Source organism: Perissodus microlepis, chromosome 5, assembly GCF_051167445.1.
Source record: "Perissodus microlepis isolate ML-2025 ecotype Zambia chromosome 5, ASM5116744v1, whole genome shotgun sequence".
NCBI classification, from domain to species: Eukaryota; Metazoa; Chordata; class Actinopteri; order Cichliformes; family Cichlidae; genus Perissodus; species Perissodus microlepis.
In genome coordinates this window covers 29739124-29763639 of record NC_140465.1, presented here as the reverse complement: position 1 = coordinate 29763639, position 24516 = coordinate 29739124, and the positions used below count along the sequence as shown (strand labels likewise).

Below are 24516 nucleotides of genomic sequence, written 5' to 3'. Positions count from 1 at the left end.
CCCATGAAAAAAAACAAAGACTGAAGTCATTGTTTCAGTGTTAATTTAATCATACAAATGCTTAATTATAGTTACAGGAGGAAAAAAAAAACAACTTAATTTTGACAATTTCTCTTCAGATAAATGTGCTATCTTAGGACTATGTAAACTTTCATCTCATCCACTCACTCTGCCACCCATCTCAAGTCCAAACATAGTCACAAACTAAAACTAAAGAATGGATCCAGCAGTATTTTCTCACCATTTTTCTCTTCCTCACACACACACACACACACACACACACACACACACTTACACACAAGCAAGCCAACAAGAAGGAAGCGCACGCACGCATGCACGCACACACGAAAAGAAGGAAAAGACGGACGTGAATAATCGAAGCAGTGCAGAACAGTGTATACTGTTTGGGAGGAGGACTGTCAGATGACTCAATACAAACAGAGAAGAGCTGCAACACAGAATGCTGGTGAATTTTAAAGATAAACATACATTATAATAGAAGAAACAATCCCCTTGATAATTAACCATCAAAAGTTGTTTAAAGGACTTTAAAATCAAAATATTAAAAGTTTCTAATAATCCTGTTTGAACACTTCCTTATAAAAACTGTAACACTATAATGGCGTTCTATGGACCACCCATTTTATTTTTAGGCCAAAAAGATACACAGAAAAAAACAAAACAAAACATGGACATAATGAAGGCAGCAAAGCTGAAGTAGAAATTCAGGTGTAACAGCAGACAAACTCATTCATGTGATCAGAAGAGAAAAACAAACAAACCCAAAAAACATACAATAACCTTCACGTTCAACATCAGACACTGGTGCAGGAATGAAACTAGTGTTTAACATTGAAACCTTTCATTTCAGGATATATAAAAACAAAAACCTGAAGCTGTGAGGAATACACAAATCAAAATATTTTGAGGAGGGGGGAATGCTGGTGTCACGATCCACAATAAGCCAAAGAAAACCTTAACTGACCCTCAGTGCTAACAATGCTGATAACAAACATCTACATTCTTCAGACAATCTGCTAGGCCCACACTACAACTCATCACCTTTCCCCCCTCATCAGTATACTCAGCACTCATGACAAGTCTGGTGTAGTTTGGTCTTCTGATTTTTAGCACCACCTGCTGGCTATGAATGGGAATTATTAAATCTGCAGCACAGACAAAAAGACAAAATAAATAACATCTGGGACATTTTTGATGCGTGAATTTTTGGTGCAGAATCACTCAAAAATACTTCTGAGGTACACACTTATTAAAGCTCTCTCAGTAATGATGTGCATGTGTCAAGTCATCCTTTCTCCAAGTAGTATACACCATTTATGTCAGTTCAATCCAAAGAGAAACCATTAACATTTACACGCACACACGCACCAGGCAGGCACATACATAGACACTACAGTCATTCACCAGGCAAAATAGATTTAGATGGCTTTATCAACCTTTCCTCACAACTCACATATTCAAGCTTACTCACATCCATTTGCACTTCAGCCTCCATTAAAAGCGAAACCCACCCTAAACAAAACAAAACAAAAAAAAAAAATAATAATAAAATAAACTCCACCCTTGTCCCATGCAGTTTCAATTATGCACCTGCAGACTATGCAGCGGATGATGCCACCCATTAGTGTCTGGTCTCTCTGGATTTTGTCTTTGGAAGAAACTGGGTTCCTACACAAGAATGACAAATATTTATATGCAGAAGGGCAGGAAATCTTAGCTTTTAATAGTCTATGTAAACTTGGACAATAAGACTTGTTTCTTTAGATATTTTGTCAGGCGACACAAGTCAAATGCATTTTGTCTGACTTGAATTGAATGGCATCCTGGATTCACAAAGTCCAACCCTGCTTAGTTTGAAGTTAACTGCAGTAACGAGAGAAAACGGCTTGTTGGAAGCATCCAAGCCATCTTACAGTGCAAATCTGTATGACAGCAGAACATAAAATCTCCAAATTATCAAGGGTGAGTGCTAAACTCAAATCAAAGACTGCAAAGAAAAGGGAAAAAAAGTGACTGTATGTGGAGCAATCAGTCTAACAAGCCAAGTCGTAGCAGGGGGGAAAGTGTGTTGTTGCAATGCAGTAACTGCTGGAGTCATATTGGAGTTTTGAGAATTTCAAGTTTCCAGCTTGTGAATTTCTTAAAATTTGAATTACAAATGGAAATGTGTGATTTTTCTAAAAGCTCCCATATTTCTGGAGCTTTAACCAAACAAATACGGACGACTCACTTTAGCCAAAGTCAGATATTCAATGTTGCCAAAGCCAAAATTAAAGTGCCCCTATTGTGCTTTCTCCTTCCCTCCAGTGTGTTACATATCTTCTGCGCATGGAAATAGTTTGCAGAGTTAAAAAGGCCAAACTGAATTATTCCAACTCCAAAAGAAGCTGTCCTCATTTACACATTTCATACATGTAATAGTGACACAAACACAGCACAGTACAGGACTAATCAGCCATTTTTCACAAGGCTAAAAATCCTTGTGTTTTAACAGCAACGATCAACATTATCATAGCTAGAAGACAACAGCTGTGCTGATGAGTCAAAGTAAAAGGCAGAAGCGATACAATGTATTTCTAACAGTTTTAAAAACCTTTTGTTAGCAGTCAACAGCTTTCAGACGGTTTCCTCACTTCTCATGAGAGGGGCCTCAAAAAGCTGTGAGCGTGCCAAAGATTTGAACATTATTTTGAACACTGAAATCATGTAAAACAATTCAGGCTGTAAATGAGCATAACAGGGGCACTTTAGACATAGTGTTACATTTTAAACATGGCATCACCATATCCATTACTACCAGTTGTCTGGTTATGTAAAATTGGTTGATGATGGGAAAGATTCCCATCTCTCTCATACATGAATGCAACTTTGAGGCTTACATTTTTGTACGCACTTAAGTGATGATTTTCCAGAGCTGGCAAAGACCTGTGCATGTTTTCTTTCTTTCCTTTCTTATGTGTAGTTTCTGCTTCTGTGTTTTACCTGAAGGAGTTTGAAACTTCTGCACATTTAGATTTTTTACATTTTTTTTTGAGGGGGATGGTGAATAAAAGATAACACCTTTTTTGTTCAATTCTGAGTCTTCTTTGAAACACTGTGTAAAACCTCAACATGAATGACCACTAGAATTTCCTGTACTACTCTAACATATTTAAAAAAAACAATATTTCTAGACCTGGGTAGGAACCCAAAAGAGAGAAAGCATTCAACTGCCCACGGGAATACCAAACTGTTTAGGGTGACTTTCACTTTAACTAGGCACGTTTTTACCACGTAAATAAAAAATAGTCAGGTGTATCTATTCGTAAAGGTTTATAGCACTCTTAAATGAAGCATTCACACATGCGAGTCCAGGTGTTGATGTCAGGTGGGATGTTTCACGGCAGCTGATGTAATCCATCACCTCACTGTCCTCTGTGTTTCTGTGGAAAGGGCCACGGGTTGTTTTTGGAAGAGGGTTGTCATGAGTCAATATAAAACAACTGTTCCTCTCCCCCTCCAACTCCTCTGTGTTTAAGGACTCCCAGGGTGCTAAGCTCTTCATTCACCGTGGGGGAGAGGGGTCTTTGTCATTCTAGCTCTGTCCAAATGGGTAGGGTCCCTGTGGGGGAAGACAAAAAAAAAATGAGAGAAAGCCTTTTGGTTTAGTTTCTAATACAACACAAAGGGGAAAGAAAAACGTAAGCTCCACCATGTCTGTGTTTATCTTCAGTTTCAGGGCGGTAATAAAAGGTGACAAAACCAAACCGCCCAGGCAGTCTTCTTTCGAATTAATGCATCGCTTAAAAAGCCACAAAAGATTCACACAGCTAGTTGACTCTAATTATTCCAGTGTAACAAACCCTGAAAAGGTTGAGAGGTCAAACTGTGAACAAAGCTTTGCCTATGAAAAGTACTGGACCACACCTCTTAACCTTTGAATTCGGATATTTGCATTTCTACAGGTGTATAAGATGATGGACGTAGCCATGCAGTGTGCCTTTACAAGCATTTATAAAATAATGGGTTGTTCTAAAGAGCTTACTAAATTTGAGTGTGGTACTGTAACAGGATGCCACCACTGCAACAAGTCGGCTCATGCAAATTTCTTCCCTCCTAGATAGTCCATGATCGGCTTTAAGTGGAAAGTGGAAGCATTGCGAAACCACAGCGCATCAGCCATGTGCATAAAAGTCGCCAGCTCTCTGCTGACCCAGAAAGTGCAGACGCCAAAACTTCCACTGGCATAAACATCAGCATAATAACTGCGTGCATGGAGCTTCGTGGCATGGACGATCAGCTCCTCCAGGTGTAATGTGTAGGTGGTTCAGTCCACACAGCGTTTGAGGAGATAATACCATAGAACAAAAAGGTCTCATCTAAAAGATTTAACTGTAATTTTTTCTTCAACAAAGACCACTGAGGGAGTTTAACAACGCTGTAACATACAGGTTTACACGTGTCACAAATAATTACCTGTTAGCCAAACTATAGCAATACTTATATGTTGGCAACAATGCATATCATCTCTGATTTTAACAGGATGTTTAGCCACACTAGAATTGCAATTACAGTAATTAAGAATAAAAGTAAGAACTTAACAAGAAATGAAGAGCTCGCTTTGCTTTTCTCTGATACTTACCACCAACACTGCAAGAAAATACAAAACCTGGCCAAAAGTAAAACTCTATAGCATTCCCAGTTGAAAAAGTGGGGCTTTTCATTCCTTTGGAATGTTCAGGCCTTCCACTGTAATTAAAAAAATATATATTTAAGTGAGGTTTATTTACTCAAACTTAAAAAAAAAAAAAAGGGAAAGGGGTTTTGGCTTGAATGTAGCTACCACCAAAACACACACACACACACACACACACACACACACACACACACACCTACTTTGCCTGTAAAATTAGAACATTTTTTTTTAATATTCAAACTTTGTTCTGCATCATCAGACGATTGCGCAATATGCTTCGCCAAACTGTACCGTAAGACTAAAATGGATTAAGTCACAGGAACTCTTTTCTGTTTTAAGTAATCCATCTCAAGTTACAACTAATTAGAATAAAGTTTTAAACCCTGAGGCTCGTCTAACTGTCCACAACCTGATATGCCGACAGCTGCAGAGCAGACTGCCAAGAAGACGGTTAGTGTCTAACCACAATCCCCCGAGTAAAGATATCTAATCATCTAATTACTCACGTGAACTTTCCTTTGGCAACATTTTAGTCAGTGCGAAGTATATGTAGGTGAATTGAATGTATGAAATTTGTGTTAAAATGTGTGCAAATATGTGTAGTCCCAAGAGGAAGAAAATGATAAACGCAATTATCACATTCATGTCCATAAAAAGAGAGAGAGGAAAAAAAGACATCTGATACTTGGGACCAGCTTCACAGGTTAAGTGGAACTAAACTAAACTTTGATAATGTAACAGAATTTAATTTTACAGAGAAATAATGACCATTATCGCTTCTTCTTTTTTTTGTATAAAGAAAAAAATCCACGTAGCATTGTTAAAAGAAGCTTTCAGTCTCACAATTCAGCACTGATATGATTTCCACATCTCCTTCTTGGTGGGACAGCATCAGAGCTGAAAGCAGCACGTAAAGGTTACTTAGTGCTTTGTTTAAATGGATCAAGTTTAAGAGCTCGAATGTGCAGCTGTCACGTTATAAATAAACAGCAACATGGAGGGTACACGAGTGGTAAAATAAATAATAACTTACAAATTCCAGAGATTAATCTTTTTCTTGCCAGCACTGCTCTCTTATTTGCAACGCCAGTGTTGCATTTTTCCATTATATTCTTTGTTATAATCTCTAGTGAACACAGGCAGAATCCAAACATGTGTTAACAAAGAAAGCTGATAACTGCCACTGTGATAGGTGTCAGGGGTTTGAGGTTTATGTGAAACACACAGATGCAAAGACAGCCTGGCAATGTCGAACACTTTGTAAGCTACAACCTATAGAGCCATAGAACTGCATAAAGCTCAATATTTAAACATTTTGTACAAGTCAAAACAACTGCTCATCTGCCGCCCATCACCTGTAGAACAGAGAATGTAGTTTTTACAAAAACTTGCATATGGTACTTAAAAGTATAAAGGAGTGAATGTAGTGATGTAGGTTTAAAGGTGAGAGTAGATCTGTGATGAGTTCATTTTTACATATACATACCTGTCCATAAGTTACCACAGAAAGATTAGTTTGGAGACCATTTGACGCCCTATTTACAGCATTATGAGACAGTCCATTCTGATCTTGCTGGATTGGCTCTTGCGTGCGTTCCCAGGCTCCACCTGGATCTCTGAAGCTGTTGTCAGTGGCATCATGCTTGTTCTTCTGTGGTGAGGCAAAAGGGTTGAAGTCTCCCTGCACATTGCGCTGGGGCTGAGTGTTGAATTCTGTCTCGAAGGAAGATAGCTGCTGGGTCACTCCAAGAAGACCTCCAACTTCTACACTAAGAATCACCCATATTACATCTGTGGAGATAACAAACAAGCACAAAAGTGACCTGACTGTGTAAGACTCAAATGTTTTGCCAGTTTGACAACTTTCTTAGTGTTAAATTTCCATTAAGAGAATATGTAGAATCACAATTGCTTTTATTACCAAGCTTGTACACAAACAGGAATTTGTTGCCGTGTGTTGGTGCCAAAAAAACAAAAAAAAAAAAAGAGTATGCAGTTAGTAAGGTTTTTAACGGGTAACTTTTCTGCTCTTTTCCAACTCTTTATATGGATTTATATATACACTCTTTTAGAGCATTTTTGCATGCTTTACAGCTGGTGAAACTTTGGTTTTTGGAGGCTATCCCCTAAAGCATGCACTGCATTGCTGTTTTGAAGCTTTTAGAAAATAATTACTGAAACTATTCTCTTCCACTTTGTATTGTGACCTCTTCCAACACTAACACTGTTACCAGCAATGTAACTAATGGTGCTGACATAATTGCATAATTTCCTTAGGGATTAATAAAGTTTTCTGATTCTGATAACAACAACAAGGGAGAGGTAGATGTAAGCACAGGAGTGCATGAAGAGGAAGGAGATAAGGGACTGCTGTGAACAGGTTTCACAGGCTGAGGTGTGATTATCTACAGCTGAGGGTGATGTTGATTCTCTGCTGGGCATTTATGGAGCCCCCCAGGTGACCTTCTGTCAGAAACATGCAGATTTCACTCCCTTCCCCCTTCACTTTAAACCAGCTTTCTTCTGATTGTCTGTCCCTCTAAAACAAAAGACTGAGATAGCGGGTGGGACCTCTGTGCTCACAGCCAGAGCTACATGCCTGAGACAACAATATGAAGTAGGTTTCTTACAAGTCTCAAATGAAGGCTTAAACCACGGGCATCCTCAACATTGTCTGGTGTCTGGTTAAAGCCTGACAGTCTGATGAAATTTTGTTGTTCATCTTATTTTATGAGAAACTGAAGTATAAACTAAGGCAGTTCAATTATGGCAAAAGTCATAATCATGGGGGGCGTGAGGAACAGTGTTAGGCCTTGACTAGGGGGAAATTTTTGTAAAGCCAGTCTCCGGTAGCTATTGGTTCCTGCCAACCTGCCTCCGCTGTGGAAAGTCTGCCGGCAGAGATGGAGGCCAAGAGGACACAGAGTGACAGTGAGCTCACGTGGCTCAGAGACCTGCAAAGCAGTCACAGAGGCGAGAAAAAAAACCCAAAGCCGACAGCAAATTGTCGCACACTGTTGAAAGTGGGCTGAGTGAAAGACCGTCAGATCTGCAGAAAAAGGGAGCCACACACAACTGATAATCCTGCAGTTTTTGACTACAAAAACTTGAGTCTTACTTCCTCTAGATTGATGTCTGTTAATGATCTTTTCTGAAGCTGCAGTAAAAAGCGACTGACTTTAAGTTATTAGGATGAGCAAAGAACACAGCTATGAAGAAAAGGGGAGCCTAATGTATTACAGAGTACCTAAACAAGACCTTTGTTCTGAACATGAAAGCAGAATACTAACAGTTATATTATAATGTTGTTTTTAATCATCACAGGAACAGAAAATTGTAAATGAGATTTAAATCTGATTAATTATCTTGGCTTAGTATGAACTGAAATTATTATTTACTATTATTAGTCATAGGTCTCATAAATGTACTTGATAGTTAATCAAAGTAGTAGTGGTTCTTACCTCCATAAAATAATCCAGTGGCAGTACACATCCTCCACTGGCCCTGGTACATGCCAGGAGTTGTGGGACTTCGCATCTGCACACTCACATCTGATATTTCCTGGGGATCTAGCGACTTCACCATAACTGTGTTTACATGCCCAAACTGATCGCCTCCAATGTACTTGAGACAAACGCCCGGTGGCCACGACTCTGCACCTACAAGACACCAAGAAGAATTCATTCAAAATACATCTCAACAAAATCCATGAACATGTTACAGATTTATAAAGACTATCTACATGTATACAATGTGAAGGTGTAAATGTAAAGCCCATATACCTGTGTTTTGTATCCTCCAGGTCTTAGTGAACAGCGTATCTGGAGGGACAGACTCTCCTTCCCCAATTGTCACATCCTCAACAAAGGACATAGATGGGGTGTTGACATTGGGACTTTCAAAGTCATAATATGCACCAATAGCAGCCTGCAGATTCCTGTTCCAATGCAAAAGAAGGAGCATAGAGTTAATACACATCAGCAATACCTATCGATCCTGGTTATTAATCTTGAAATCATAGTGCTGAAGTATAAAGTTAAATTTGTCCAAGTGTTTTTGTTTGTCTTTGCAAAGCCTGCCCTACTTTTACAATTAGCATTATTTGTAACATATTTGCCAGGTCAGCTTGTCTTCATAACATATTTGACTACTTCAACATGCACCTTCTGAGTACAGTACTGTTAAAAAGTATCTGCCTTTTCTGATTTCTTACGTTTTGGATATTACACTTACATGTTTTCAGATCAAACAAATTTTAATTAGTCAAAAAGAACAAATACATTTTAAATGATGATTTCATTTATTAAGGGGGGGGGGGGCTATCCAAACTAAAATTCCTCCAAGAACATCATCTAAGGAACTGCAGGCCACACTTGGCTCATGTAATGTCAGAGTGTATGACTCAACAAAAAACAGAGACTGGGCAAAAACACTCCTGACCAAAAATGGATTCTTATATGGCGCTTTTCTACTCTTCCAGAGCACAAAGCGCTTTGTATAACATGCCTCATTCACACACTCCTATTCATTTTTCTGTGCTTTCTATCTAAATTTTACACACATTCATACTCTGATGCATCCATTCTAGTATGCATAGTTAGTATCTTGCCCACAGATATCTGGCATGCAGACTGGAGCAGCCAGGGACCAAACCACCAACTTTCCAATTATTAGATGACCTGCTCTACCTACTGAGCTACCAAAAAAAATCCCCACAAAGGCTCGCCAAATGCACCCGATGATCCCCAAAACAGAAAATATTCAGTGGAATGATGAGACTGGTTCAGTTTTTTCAGTCAGTTCTTTGGAAAGTTTATATCTGGCATAAACTAACACAATATTTGATAAGAAATAACATCACACCAATAGTCAATCATGGTGGTGGTAGTATAATGGCCTTGGGCTGCTTTGTTGCTTTAGGAGCTGGACGACTTGCCATTATTGATGGAATCGTGAATTCCAATCTATACTAGAAAAACCTGAAGCCATTGGTTTTTTGTCCTGAAGCAGAAGCACACTCAGGTTATGCAGCAGGACAACAACAAAATATCAGAAAGATCAAAATAAATAAGATAAAAAGAAAACAAATGTTTTGGAGTGGCTTAGTTAAAGTCTGAATTTAAATCTGATTAAGATGCTTTGGCATAACCTTAAACAGGCTGCTCATGATCGAAAAGCCTCTAATGTGGCTGAATTAAAGAGTGGGCCATAATTCCTCCACAGCTGTGTAAAAGACTCATTGCCAGTTACTGCAGACTCTTGATTGTAGTTCTTACTGCCAAGGGTGGCAAAACTAGTTATTAGGTTTGTCTCAGATAGGTTTGGATAACTTTTCCCCCCTTAATTAAATCGTCATATAAAAACTGTATTTTGTATTAACTCAGATTATCTTTGTCTACTCACATTTTTTGCTGATCTGAAGCATGTAAGTGTGAAAAATACACAACAAAAAGAAGTAAAAACAAAGTTGCACAGTCCTACATAGTCATCTTAGTGGCACTTCTCTTAGTTTAGCTTTGCCAGTAAGAGAGAAATAATGCTGCCTGGTTTAGTGGGTTGCTACCTCTGACCCATTGCTCATATACTAGCCATAAATTCATGTTTACTTAGAACTTCCAAATCTTGGATTCAGGGGACAGATTCAAACAACTGCCGCGCAATGATGCCTTCTTTCCATTATGACCTCCTAAGCTCCATTCCCCTATACAGAAGCTATGTGAAAACAAGTTTTATCTTTCAAAATTGATCCAATCAAGGGCATCAATCACTGACAAACTAAAGAACGTGAGCATAGCTGGCCAGGAGCACAAAGGCGTTGTGATCAAGACCACTTGTTGTCGGCCGCTGATAGATCACGACTGGTTACGTCATCAGAATAACGTGAAGTGAGCGACGCTGCCTTGAGTTTTGGCTTCCCGATGAGCACGGTTTAACTGGCTCTGTGCGCTGTTATGTAACATGGCTGACGATCCGGGAGCGAGAGTTCCCTGTGCTTAAATTAGCCTGCTAGCTATTTGGTTCCTCGGTGACTTCACCTTACTGTTTCCTCTGCGGTCACGGCAAACTTTACCGTTTCACTTCCGTTTGCCAGTGATGATAGCTTGGAGTTAACAGCCATCCCATAGAATGGGAATGGTGATATGATTCCCTTCAGGGTTCAACATCACCTCCATAGCGCTCTATTTTGTAATTTTTTTTTTTATCTATGTAGGCTAACAAGCTAATTATAAAGCTAGGTTAGCGTCATACTCCTGTCCTCCCCACAGCGGGCCCTCCAATCCCCGCACTCACCAGTTGGTCATGTCCAGGAAGAAGGCGCAGCCGGCAGGGTTGAGCTGAAAGCCCAGCAGCCTCTGAAACTCCGAAATAAGGACGTCCTTGTCCGTGGTGCCCATGCAGCTGAACTTCTGCATGAGCTCCGCGTCCACGTCCATGTCCGTGCCCTCCATGGGTGCCAGGTGTCCCGTGGCGGAGACGGGGGTGGTACGGGGGTCCTCTCTCAATTGAGTCCGAGGCCTTGTTCAGCCATAACAACCAGTTCAACAACAACAACCGTTAATGCGCATGGCACAACTAGGGGGACGATGTTTGACGTTGCAACAGCGCGCTCGTCGCCCTCCGCCAATCACTTGGTGGGCGTCGACGTCATCTGTTGCTATTTGTAGCCACCTTTTCATTGGTTTATCAATGAAATCTGTTTCCCATCTATCTGTTCAGTGTAAAATATGGACAGTATGACTACCGATGTACATGAAAACAGCACCGAATATATTAATTATATAAAATTTGAATTTGAATTTAATTACACATATAAAACTTTTTCAGAATTATCAAAACTCACTTTTTTAAAGATGTACTTTTCCTTAACCTTTCTATGAAGTGATTATGCTTGAAAGCAAAATTCAACATACAGGAAAGAAATATATAAATCAATAACGATCTGTATATATCATTTACATATATCAAATTTTCACAGTTTAACATTATACCTCATGTACCTAATCTTTTATCTATTCACATAATCATATTTTATGTATCAATGTCATGCTTCAAAATCCCTATTTTTCAATTTTATAAATGATAAATGAATACAAAGTTTTGTGTTGTTCATTATCAATATAAGGGGTTATATGAATATAGTGCTTTTGACAACATTTCCTGTCCAGTGTCTTGGGAGAAATGAACACATTTATTTTATTTATGTTGGGGGTTTTTTGTTTTTGTTTTGAACAACACTGAATCTACTACATACATGTAAATGGTGCCCTTTATCTGCACCACCTTCTTTTTTTAACTGTATTGCAAAATATAATTGTTTTATTGTTGGTACAAATAATATGGTGGGTTTAAAAAATGTAATTAGTTTGTTTGTTTGAAAGTCGCTGATTTTGGTTGTAATTACGAATGTAATTACGTCATTTACATGCAGGGGTAGTATGTACTGCCTAATAGTAATGGAAATCACTAAATGTCAAAAAATTATTATATTATTATTATTATTATTATTATCATTGTACTTTTCATCTACTGTATTTAAATCACAACTAACTTGTGAGTTCATCATTAACTAAAGAAAAAGCACAAACAACACAAACAAAATTCAATTCATGTCATTTGTAGTTAACAAACTACTAAATCTAATATATGGTTTTAGAAAGTGGGTTAACAAGTTAAAGCCAATACATGCCACATACATGCTAATTTCTGACTTAAGCAATGGCTGTGATAACAACTAAATACCAACAGAAGAAAGAAAACCATGTAATTTTCCATAACACAATTTTAGGCGGAACTAAATTTGTGTAGGTCTCCATATCTTGTCGGAACGCTTATTGGGAGCACCGGCGTCGCGCTTTCTGGTAGAGGTTGCTGTGAAACATGCCGAAGTAAGTTCACATAAAATTTGTTTTTACTGATAAGTCTTTTACCTATTTCGTTTAACAGCATTGGTGTGCGTTTGTATTTAAATTAAGTAAGAATTGGTGGTAAGAAAAACCCTGGAGACTAATAACCGGGGTATGCTCAGACCGAGGCTGTAAGCTGTGTCTGGGCTCTGGCTATTTGCTGGAGCGAAAGCCAACATAAACGTTTACCAGCAAATATCGACAGATAGTGAAGTCATGGGTCTGTGATATTGAATAGATCAGTCTCTCAGTGGTTTCTATTGAGGCTAACGTAACTTGTGTAATACGCTTAACAAATATCTAAACTACAGAGCAATTCACTGTTTTGTTCGAGTTTTCTCGCGGTTCCTAATGGTCCAACAAACAAATGTGTATTTAGTTCAAACTTTTCATTGTTTTTTCGCGCAGAATTACAGTGGTGTTTGCCTTTTTTAAAGTCTTTTTTAGCTTAAATTAGTGAGTCATCTGGCCCGAGAATATCTTATCTATTTCTGAAAAATAAGAATAATGTAAACATTTCTTGCATGACCACAGAAGTATACATGCTATGCTTTGTGAAAGGTAAATATTTCCAGCTGGGAGGGACTTTTCATGTAGGCCATCTCAAAATCTAGCTGGACATTTTCTAACACCTGCATGGAGCATATGTTACTTAGAAAAATGCATTCTCCTTTACAACACACTTCTAATATACAAAAGGATATATTAGAGGGAATATTTTGTCTAGTGGTGATTTGAGCTGACATGTGACATGGTGTTACCCTGTTGGAAAACTGTGGTTTTTAAAGGGCTGGACATTACTCAGGTACACTGTGTTGTTTAAAAGTTGATTCATTTTATTTGGATGCAGCATTTTCAGTGGGTGAATAGTTTAATTTCTCATCCATGCTTTTCCCACTGAAAAATGTTATGTACAGATGAACTCAATACCAAGGCTCGCAAAATTTCAAAATCTCTGGTAGCCCTTCGGGCAGGCATTCTTCAGTTTTTGGTAGCCCAAAATAAATTTAAGTAGCCCGAATAAAAAAGAAATAAATTTTTTTATGTTTTGTTTCCGTTACAATATTATACATTAAAGTATAATATTGCAACAGAAACAAAAATTAATCAAAAAAATTGTTAAAATGCAAATCACAACAACTGTATAAAAATTACAACCATCAACTCAAATACTTGGTTCAAATTGAACAGAAATTTCTATGAAGAATTTCTTGTAAGAACTGTGTAGAACATGAATCAGTCTGTGTCAGATCCTGAATCTGAAATTTCCAATGAAGTCACAGGTAAGAGGCAAGTGGAACCAAGATCTAGGCCATTTGCTTTTTGAAGTTTGCAAAGACTGCTAAATTTTGCCAATGGTAGTTCACTCTTTGCAATATAGCACGCTGTTCTAAACAGCTTTTTCAGGAGTTCTTGTTGTGCTTGATTTATTTTTAGTATGTTTTTTTGCAATTGCTGTTTGTTCTGGGAAAGATACTGCAGACTGGGCAATAATGCATTTCTTGCATTTCTCATGGATTCTGATGGGGTCTTTCTTAAAATTACTGGTCCCAGTAACAAAGGCGCTTGTCGACTCAGAAATCAAATGAAACTCACAACACGCCTGGCAGAACATCATGTTATTTAGCTTGTCATACTCCAGCCACAGAAATTCTTTTGTCCATGAAACCAAAAAAGCTGCGCTTTCTTTTTGCCTCATAGTCTGATTTGTCATAACTTTTCCGTTTTGTGGTAGGCTTTTCTTTGGCTGCCCCTTCTTCACCCTGACCTGTCTTATTTGGCTGAGCAGAACTAAAATACCAGCGTAAATCCTGCTGCTTTTACACACGTACTTACATAACGGTCAGCGATTCTTTGCGCACTCAACCTCTCACATGTTTAAGTTTGCTGCGAGAGATTTCACTTGTCGCGTTTGAATAGTAAGCTAATGAGTGATAAGACGATGTCAGAGGAATTGGTGCGCAATTAATCGTCACTCACCAATCAGTGCTGCTGCTCTCTGCACACCGTTCGCGCAATTGCAAAATGAAAGTGAAAGCAAAAAACAAGCGCAAATTCAAACGCGATTTCAATATGTCACATATTGACAGTGGCTCATTGATGCCAATGACATAATTACTCAACTACATTGGCGAAAGAATGCAAAAGCATAGACATATATTTTCCTTCCTATGATAGCCCGACGGGCAGGGCTGAGTTAGATTTTGGTAGCCCGACTGGAAAAATCGCTAGCCCCGGGACGTCGGGCTAGCGATTTTGCGAGCCCTGAATACACTTTATGGGATTTCCTTACCTGAATTATTGACCATCAAACCGTGAACCATTGATACAAGGCAGGATGGATCCAGCATTTCATGCTGCTTCCACCAGTCTCTGACCGTTCAAATATCACAACAGAAGTATCGACTCATCAGACCAGAAAACATATTTTCAGTCTTTTGTCTGCCAAGGCAACGATTTGGTGTGAATTGTTGCCTCATTTTCCCGTTCCTAGAAGACTTTAGTGACACCCAGTATGGTCTTCTTTTGCTGTAGTCCATCTGCTTCAAGGTTTGATGTGCTGAGAAATCAAAAAAATCAAACCAGCGTGCCTGGCACCAACAACCATGTCATGTATAATATAAAACTTAACCAAGTCTACATGACAATATGCGCTGAGTTGGTTCCATGTGATTAGCCTATTAAATTTATCTACTTTGTTTGCATTGTTGAGCAGACATAAAGTGGCCAGTGAGTGTATAAGAGTACCAGCTCTATGTTATTGATATTAGGGGTGGGTTTAAACAATCGATTTCTCTAATTCAAATCAATTATAGTTTGAATGATGCAATATCTATTCATTAAATCGTAATTCGATTTTTAAATTAGAGCATGGCGATATGACCAAAAATATTTATCACGATATACATTTGAAAATTTGCGATAACGATATAACTGACGATATAATTGACACTAGACAAAATACTTTACAACTCCACAACTTTATTAGTGCAAAAAAAAAAACAAACCATCAATGTATTTTCACTTAAACAAGCAGCTGTTTTTTTTTTTTTATGTGCATTAAAGTTATATAAAAATTTAACAGTGCAAATGTAAATTCCTTGCTGACAGTTTAACCAAAAGGCATTTCCAGTGGAAATTGGCCGACATATCCTCAGCATAACCATGTAGAATATCCACAAAACTTAAGAGGTTATACACACACAATACGGTAATATTATGTTGAAGAACAGTACGTATCACTCCGCAAGGCGCCTGCCTACGATAGCCGTAATGCTCCGACAATCCATCAAGCGGTGCGGGTTTGTAGCTTAGCAAAGTCGTACTAAAACATTTGACAGATTTTTCAGCGTCGTGTACCACATAAAATCGTTTCGAGGTCAGTAAACACAACCAGAATTCGTATATAAGGCACACGGGATTATAAGGGGGCACTGCCGATTTTCAGAAAAATCAAAGGATTTATTTTAAGTGTGTCGTATTTTCCAAAAACACTGTAATAGCGACGGCCCGCTAGCATGCTCTACCAAAAATAGTGCTTTGTTGTATATCTGACGGACAAAAGCTAAACCAGTTCCACACCACTGAAGTTGCAGCATTTTTACAAACCAATTCTGGTTCATCCGTTTCATTCAACCATCTGCTTTCACCCTTCTCATTTGCCGTCACCGGCACGCTTTTTCTGCCATGTGCGTATGAAAACAAAGGCACTGCGCATGTGCATTTTACCCATATTCTAGCGCGATATTTCATTTTCTTATCGTTGCCCGACATTATACCAGTATTACCGTGAACGGTATGATATGGCCCAGCCCTATTTTAAATATACATGTATTTTGCCAGAAACACCAGAATTTCAGGTTAAAGCTCACAAAACGTTTTTAAAAAAACGCCAAACAGCTAAAACGGCAAATGAGAGCAGGTAAACAGATTCAGCAAAAAGATGTAAACACAAAGCGCATTTGTTTGTTTTTATTTTGTTTATTATTTTCACAAAATGACCTCCGGCAACAAAACCAAATTTTTGCTCTTCAGTACTTAAACCTTCACTACTTAAATTAAACCTTTACAAATTATGCAAAATTTCAAAATGCTTAGCTGCGTCTCTAATAAAACCTCTGTAACTTTACCTTCAAAAGCATAAGGTAATGTTCATATGTTGATTCGTGGTTGTAGTCTGTTGTTGATCTACTGCAGAATATTTTTAAAGTTAACCTCTGGTTTTTTGTTGTTGTTGTTGTTTTTTTTAATCCTCAGGTTTTACTGTGACTACTGTGATACCTACCTTACACATGATTCGGTAAGTTTTGTTTGTATCAAATCAAATTGTTGAAAGGCATTAGTGTGTGTGTGTGTGTGTGTGTGTGTGTGTGTGTGTGTGTGTGTGTGTGTGTGTGTGTGTGTGTGTGTGTGTGTGTGTGTGTGTGTGTGTGTGTGTGTGTGTGTGTGTCTTTTCTGTTCCAGTTAAATAGCTCATGGTTTTACTCTGTTTCTGTTTAAGCCGTCAGTGAGGAAAACCCACTGCAGTGGCCGAAAGCACAAAGAAAATGTGAAAGATTACTACCAGAAATGGATGGAGGAGCAAGCACAGAGTCTGATTGATAAAACAAGTAAGAATATTATTGTCTGAATGTCTTGTGTCAAGAATAAAATGACTACAGGCTTTGGTTTGAGGTAAGATTAGGAAGCTTGAGTCATACTCTCCTGATGACAAAACATGTTTTGATCAGGGGAGAAACTCTGTTCTGACTCTGAGCTCTTCTGGATACAGATCACTTGTCCAACAAGCCTATCTTAAATGTGAAAGTGCCCTCTAGTGGCAGCATCAGTGATGTTTTTATTTGCTAGTACAGTGGTCCGTCGTTTATCGCGGGAGTTGCGTTCTAAAAATAACCTGCGATAGGTGAAATCCGCGAAGTAGCCAACGGTATTTACGGCTCTAAAACCCCTCACTACACACACTTTTCTCAGACAGGCAAGAAGATTTTCACACTTTTCTCTCTTGTTTAAACACCCTCAAAGTTCAAATCTTCGTAGAAAAATAAGTCCAGTATTATATTATAATCTGAAAAATACGGTAACCTCTACCTTCCTTTAGCATGTCCAGAAGTCCAACTTTTTGTGCGATGGTGAGCATCTTCCTCTGCCTTTTGGGTGCTACTGCAGGTGCCTTTGACGGTGCAAAACGTTTTGTCGACATTGTTTTGCTTGTTGGGGAGAAAACTTACACACATACAGTACAGCACTTCAGAGTCACACTGCTAGCGATCGAAGATTTATTTAAATTTGACAAGCTGAACACATTCTGTACTGGACAGGTGACACGGCATGGCGGAGATTGTTTGACGATTGTCTACAGCCGATCAGGATGCAGAACACAATGCACTGTAATTTAAAAAAAAAAAAAGCATGCAAAATTGCACAAAAAAAATCCGCGAAAGATGAACCGCGTTATAGCGAGGGACCACTGTACAGCAAACCGTCTATATGCTTAATGTGGGCACCGCATGCTCTTTCTTTTCCATATTTAGTAAGCTGGTTTAGAGGCAGACAGTAAAAGCCTGTTACATATCCCACACGGGCATGCTTTTGCACTCATGTAGGATATCCAAGTTCTCTGCTTAACCAGTGGGCTCTATACACCAGCTTACTTGGGCCTCTGAGATTACATACCACTAATCCATATATAAAATGCAATGCTCATGAGTGTTTTTGTCCACTGTGAAGGAATCTGTTGTTTTACAGACTAAGTTCTTCTTTGTGGCTTTTAAACATGATTTTGTTTTTTGAAGTCACTTTTATGTTACTTCCTCTCCCATTTAAAAAGATCCCATTTGTTGGACTCCATATGTAGAGCATTGTACTGACGTTAGATTGGGATCTGTACAGGATTCATAATCTTCATGAAAAATGTATTTTTTTGTGTGTTTTTAATTTCGTCTTTTCTGCCAACAGCGGCCGCATTTCAACAGGGAAAGATTCCTCCCACACCGTTCCCAGGTGGCCCTCCCCCAGGTGAGTCCATCTTTACACTTGGTACTAATTTAATTAACCAACCATAACACGGACACTGGCTTTTTATAAATTCAGAACCATATGGGAAATTCTGTTAACATTTTCTTTTTAATTGGAGGTTGAATGAAGTGCATTTCACTAGACTAACAAGAAGCCATACATGTGGAGCTTTAGCAGTCATATCCACAGGATAACTAACAATTAATTTGCATGAGTAAAGCATCTCATGACATGAAAAAAAATGCAGTATTTTTATATATACAGTGTATATATATTTCCTGAAAGCTGGATTTATGACTCAGGTTGGGATTGCTTAAACGTGTATTAAGTCCAGACTATGTGCCAATTATCAGCGTTTTAAAGCTTTTAAATAAGAGCCTTTGTATTCAGTATCTAAACTTATTACATGCATCTAGCGTGTATGCTAGAGATGCATCTGACCCTGTGAGATCAGACAAAAGCACACATTCCTTAAGTAATGTCAGATTGAGTTCATATTAGGGCTGCTCAATTAATCGAATTTTAATCACGATTACGATCTGGGCTTTCAACGATCATTAAAAATGACTGAGCCAATTATCAGACCCTCCCTCGTGCTTTACTCTCGCGCTGCTCCGTGTGGCAAATCGAGCGCACCTCTCTGCGTTTCGAACACGCGTCACAACAATTAAGAGGACCCGAGGGAAGCTCGGAAAGCTAAGCAGAAGTTATTTGGAGAGGAGAGTGACTGCCGTTGGTTGAAAAGAGAGGTTAAAAAAACTTCAGTGGTGTGGAAACATTATGGGTTCGCGGAGTCAGACGTGGATCAAGTAGACATAGTGTGTAAACTTTGCTACGGTGTCGTAGCTACACCACAGAACAACACTGCAAAGTTCACTAAACATAGATGTTTACATTTTTCATTTATTTCTTATATTGCAAACATTTGCACTGTTATCAGTATTTGCACACTATTTTATATTATTTTTTTAAAGTCATTATTCAATACATTGTTATTGTTAACCCTTTAAAGCCGGTCAGAGCAGGCATGCTCCGTTTTGCGTAACTATTTTTAAATCCCTGTGGAACCGCGTAAGCTAGCGCAATAATTTTTTTTTGCATATGAAACCAGAGGAGTTGTACTTACATCTTATGCCATCAGCTTGTCCTAGGTCACGGTTTCCTTCCACATAAAGCTTTGCAAAAATTGCATAAAAAGCACTTGCAGGAACAAAAACATAATATTCCAGAAACACGCTTTGCCGATCCGATCAGCTGTTAGTAACACTTCCCACATTGAAACAGATGTCAGCGCGAACTATCACATGTCCGCCATTTCCTGCCAGAAACCGGAAGTGTCATCTTCGCGGAAAATGTAGTTTTTTACTTGTAGGCCTTAAAAACCTATACTGGTGTTTTTATAAGTCATGTTTGACTTTTCTGAATAGTTTCTGGGACGCTTAGAACTCATATTGCACTGCTGGAATAGGTTTATTTTGATGCACACGCTGTTTTCTTTGCAAATTTGCATCATAGGGTTGTTTTTTTTTGTTTTTCCTGCAGTATATAAAAATTGCTGTATCTCCAAAATAAAACTATGAAGACACTCAAAATAAATTTCCTGTTGTTGTAAACTATTTTTTGCAACTTTTTTGTATTTAAAGTTTTGAGGTATAAACCTCTTAAATTTCTCAAAGTAGAAATATATGTAAAAAAACAAACAAAACAAAAGCGATTTTCAATTTTTTTGTGGTTTATTGCACTTTTTTGCAATTAATGTAGTTACTATGGACTTAATGCATACATATTATTAAAATATGGGCTATAACAGTTGTATTGATGTATAGCAACTTGAAATGCTCCCAATGGCACTACAACATGTAAAAAAATAATATATGCTCTGGCGGACTTGGTTCTATAGTAGGTCTTAAAGGGTTAAATAAATATCGTCAAATAATCGAGATCTCAATTTCAGTGAAAATAATCGTGATTATCATTTTTGCCATAATCGAGCAGCCCTAGTTCATATGTAACTAGTGCCTGTAAAGTTGAGTAAATTCACTTTAAGGTGCTTCTTGGGTAGCGCTTGCAGGAGGCATAACATGATGTCCCTCCTGCAAGTGCTATCCAGGAAGCACCTTTTGCTTATATTATTGTATTATTGCCAGCAGTGAGAATGCATCTGAAGCAGATTGTCTCTTGTTGTGTGTTTATGTGCAAGGAAGGGCAACTACGAGCAATTTCTCAGTGTTGTATGAAAATAAATTAAGATGAAGTTGAGCTACGATGTGAGTCACTGATTTGCTGATATATATATTTTTTTGGTAAATAAAATATTGTTTTTTGTTTTTTAAATTCCAAATTGTGGTAAAACTGTGACCACAAACCTGCACGACAAAGTTCATGGTAAACATATGTTGAGTCACCCCCACTCTAACTGACTGTGGCAACTCTAATCACATAAATGAATAAATAAATAGTTTATTAATGTTTATTAATCTTGTGGTTGCAAGATGTTAAGAGGCCGTCCACCATCATCCACCACTGCAGTCCTAACAGACAGCAGCAGCTCTTTCTCTGTTAGTGTAGGTTGAAAACAAGCAAAGTGGGAGGTAAAAGAAATGATGGTTGAACATACTGGTGTGGTTCTGCAGTACTTTAACCTAGAAATAAACAGTTGCATGTTTGGTTTACTTCCAACACGGCAGTGTGTAACCATATTCTGCACAGTTATGTGCAGATTAGCCTGCAAGGAAAGATGGCTACTGGTGCTAGCACTAACATTAGCATAGTCAAACTGTTAGGTGTTATGCAGTGTAAAGTACCGCACTTATCAGTGAGATTTAAAAACCCTGAATTTAATACTGAATAATGTAATTATTAGTTATTAAATGCTGCTTAAATACACATCCAGTATTTTTAACATGTTTAACCTCATCCATTAGCTGGTACTCTATTTTGGCTGTATGCTGAGTGTTGTCTTTTAGAAAAGTTGACTAATCTATTTTTCCCCCCACCAGGAAGCACCTCGCTTCAATTATTTTATGATTTCCAGGAGTGAGAATGCATCTAAGTGAACGGTCACCTGCTGTGGTGCTACAGGGAAACTCTTTAAAATTTCCCAACATTGAGCTCATGCGTGAAAATGAATTAAGGGGAACAACAAAACTGACAATCACAAGTTTGCAGATTTATTGATCAAAGAGAAGGAGAAAAAAAAACAAGGTCAAAGATAATGATGATAAAACTGCAACCAATAAAACAATCCCTTAGAGCTGTAGTGAGCATAAGCTTTGTCTGTTGTTGGATATTTGTTTTCTCTTGTTGGTCAAATATCACTGTAAATGAGGCTTTTTGCATATACTGTGGTTCACTCTATGGGATTTTGACATGTAAATTTCTGTGCACTTGTACAGAGTCTTAACATTAATTGTGCACTGGCATTTTTCTGTCTCAAATGCAGCTGGTCCTCCTCGTCCAGGCATGCTACCAACACCCCCAATGGGAGGTCCTCCAATGATGCCTATGATGGGGCCTCCACCACATGGCATGATGCCCGGTGGGCCTGGTAAGAAACATTTTTCCTTAATTTTTTTTTCTTTTTTAAACCCCAACAGTTGCTGTTGTTTTAACTTCTGTTTCTTTTAAATCTTACTGCCAATACTACAGCATTGTAAATAAGGATGTGCTATAAATGCCTCGCCTGGTTAAGTAAAGGTGTCATTAAACTTGTTGCACCATCTTGTGATTAAAATTTGGTATTACCTGAAGGTGTGGCCTGGCCCTAGTTCCATTTTTAATTGATATTTATTCAACATGATACAGAAACATTTGAACATAGTCATAGTTGTAAAGTCATTTGAAAAGTTTTAGACTTACTGTTGTTAAACAAGGTTGTGTTCATAAGCAATGACCACACATGCAGATGAAGCTGTTGACCACACAGGGTTATTTGAATATTTATTTATTATTGTGTTGTGTGTGAATTCTCTTTCCTGATTGGCAGCCTTTCTTTTGCTTTTATATCACTGTAAAATCAATATCTTTTGAATCAGCTTTGGCAAAATTAAAATATCTTAAGCAATCACACATTTCTGTGCCTTGGTGGCCCGATGAGACAAAAGACAAGGAGGTTATTTGAAAAAGTCTGTCAGCGCGCTGATGTGGGCGTTTGGGTAAACTGGTGTAATGAATAATACCTAAAGCTGCGTATGCCATCACCATTACATCTAGGAGGCATGAGGCCACCAATGGGAGGACCCATGCAGATGATGCCAGGACCACCAAACATGATGCGTCATCCTCGACCGATGATGATGCCGCCGGTGAGGCCGGGCATGATGAGACCAGACAGATAAGGCTGAGTGGACTTTGTGCTTTGTTTGTTTCCATGAAGAGCCCCTGTGTACGGAGGACACTTGGCTTAAACTCTTTTTATTTTTTTATTTTTTTTTAAAGCCTGCTCAGCCTGTCTTCAACCTTGAACATACATTTAAATTATGTCATTTCTGTATAAATACTTCATTTCCTGGTATTTATGACAATATCCATACAAATCTTGTCATTTCGAAGTGTATGATTGGAAGAACTTTTTTTTTTTTCACTGATATTCAACGAACACATAAGAGAAGCAGGTTTGATTTGACAATGTTCATCACTAAGGTTTTGCTTTGTTTTAGATTTTAAATGTTTTTGTACTTTGTTACAATGGTTGGAGGATTAAAATGTTGATTTAAAAACCTGTTTCCTTGTAATTATTTAAACCTTTATGTTCAGACTCTAAGCCAAGCCAGTATTAAAGCATTTACTTTATCAATCAAAAATTTTAATAAAACTCGTAATGTTGCCTCTGTACAACACCACTGTTGATTGTAAGTCAGTCACGATCTAACCATTTCTGTAGTATTAACTGATGTGATTTTAACTGATGTGTGATTTTCAGATGCTCAATTTGATTGGACAAAAATCATTTTTAATATGGGCCATGCTTTTAATTCTATGAAAATCATTTGCAGTCAGTGACTAGTTGAAATCTACAGCTCATGGACATCACTAAATGCTGTTACTTGCCAGGCCTGGTAGAGCATCACATGCAGTTGCTTCTTGCTTGTGATGTTTTCTCTGCTTTCAGTTTTGTTGTCAGTGAATGAAAGCCGTGCTCTACTGGGTTGAAAGCAAGCGATGGATTTGGACATAGAACAATATCCAATTTCTTTGGGTTACTTTTGCAGTGCGCTTTGTGTCATACATGTGAGTGAAACACTGGTTTGTTTGAATCAGGGTAGTGAGTATATCTCTGTACACTGCAGAATTCATCCTGCTGTGTCAATCAGCAGTCACAACATAAAACACTGGTAGCTAGATGCTCATCTGTTTCACGGATGCAGCATGCTTCCGATAATGAGATGTTCCTTTTCCAGTCATTCTGAAAATTGCAAAGATTTTGGACATGATACACTTTCCTCCTCAAGAGTTTTCTTGACTTGCAAGACGTCACTAGATTAGATGTTGTGAAGTTGTTTTTATTAACCAAGGAATAAAACTTGCAATCATCCTTGTGGTCTTTCAAGCTTTTTGGTGGTCAGTTCTTTAAGTCTTAAGACTACAACAGTCTGTGGATTTGACCGCTAATTTTCCTCTGATAGGTTTATGTTGGATTATATTAGGTTTTTCAGCTTCACTTACATTGACATCTTTTTGGACATCGCGGTCAGAGTTGAATAGCTACCAAAAGCAAGTTGAACACTTGGAATCGAGATCCACATCTTTTATCTTCTTAATTCATCATAAAACAAGGGCACAGGCCTCACCTTGCTTTGAAACTGCTCTTGAGCCAATTGCCCAATTACTGCTCAGAAATATTGCCTTAATATTTCAGCTTCAATATTTCAGACTCTGTGCTTATAATTTTAATTTGTACAG

General features: G+C 38.2%; 2 protein-coding genes across 2 annotated transcripts; one reads left to right on the top strand and one right to left on the bottom strand.

Annotated features, from left to right (window-relative positions):
* Positions 1-26: 26 nt before the first annotated feature.
* On the bottom strand, positions 27-11279 carry ilrun (inflammation and lipid regulator with UBA-like and NBR1-like domains). The gene is made up of 5 exons (XM_084929272.1): positions 10988-11279; positions 8479-8633; positions 8158-8355; positions 6183-6487; positions 27-3622 (listed from the first exon to the last, which is right to left on the bottom strand). Exons 1-5 carry the CDS (start codon positions 11143-11145, stop codon positions 3596-3598), a joined length of 843 nt encoding a protein of 280 aa, XP_084785398.1. The 5' UTR covers positions 11146-11279; the 3' UTR covers positions 27-3595.
* A 1225-nt stretch (positions 11280-12504) lies between these two features.
* snrpc (small nuclear ribonucleoprotein polypeptide C) lies at positions 12505-23333 on the top strand. The gene is made up of 6 exons (XM_084929270.1): positions 12505-12582; positions 16858-16900; positions 17102-17210; positions 18556-18615; positions 22058-22162; positions 22828-23333. The coding sequence occupies exons 1-6, from the start codon at positions 12575-12577 to the stop codon at positions 22950-22952; spliced, it is 450 nt and encodes a 149-aa protein (XP_084785396.1). The 5' UTR covers positions 12505-12574; the 3' UTR covers positions 22953-23333.
* The last annotated feature ends 1183 nt before the right edge of the window (positions 23334-24516 follow it).

What these genes read in the sequence shown, in the direction of transcription:
- ilrun (XM_084929272.1), bottom strand. Translation starts at nt 11,145, where the DNA reads ATGGAGGGCACGGACATGGACGTGGACGCGGAGCTCATGCAGAAGTTC. An exon ending in CTGGAGGATACAAAACACAG is followed by an intron (nt 8,356 to 8,478) that starts GTATATGGGCTT and finishes GGTGTCTTGTAG; the next exon opens with GTGCAGAGTCGTGGCCACCG. An exon ending in CACTGGATTATTTTATGGAG is followed by an intron (nt 6,488 to 8,157) that starts GTAAGAACCACT and finishes TTATCTCCACAG; the next exon opens with ATGTAATATGGGTGATTCTT.
- snrpc (XM_084929270.1), top strand. An exon ending in CCTACCTTACACATGATTCG is followed by an intron (nt 16,901 to 17,101) that starts GTAAGTTTTGTT and finishes TTTCTGTTTAAG; the next exon opens with CCGTCAGTGAGGAAAACCCA. An exon ending in GAGTCTGATTGATAAAACAA is followed by an intron (nt 17,211 to 18,555) that starts GTAAGAATATTA and finishes TTCTGCCAACAG; the next exon opens with CGGCCGCATTTCAACAGGGA.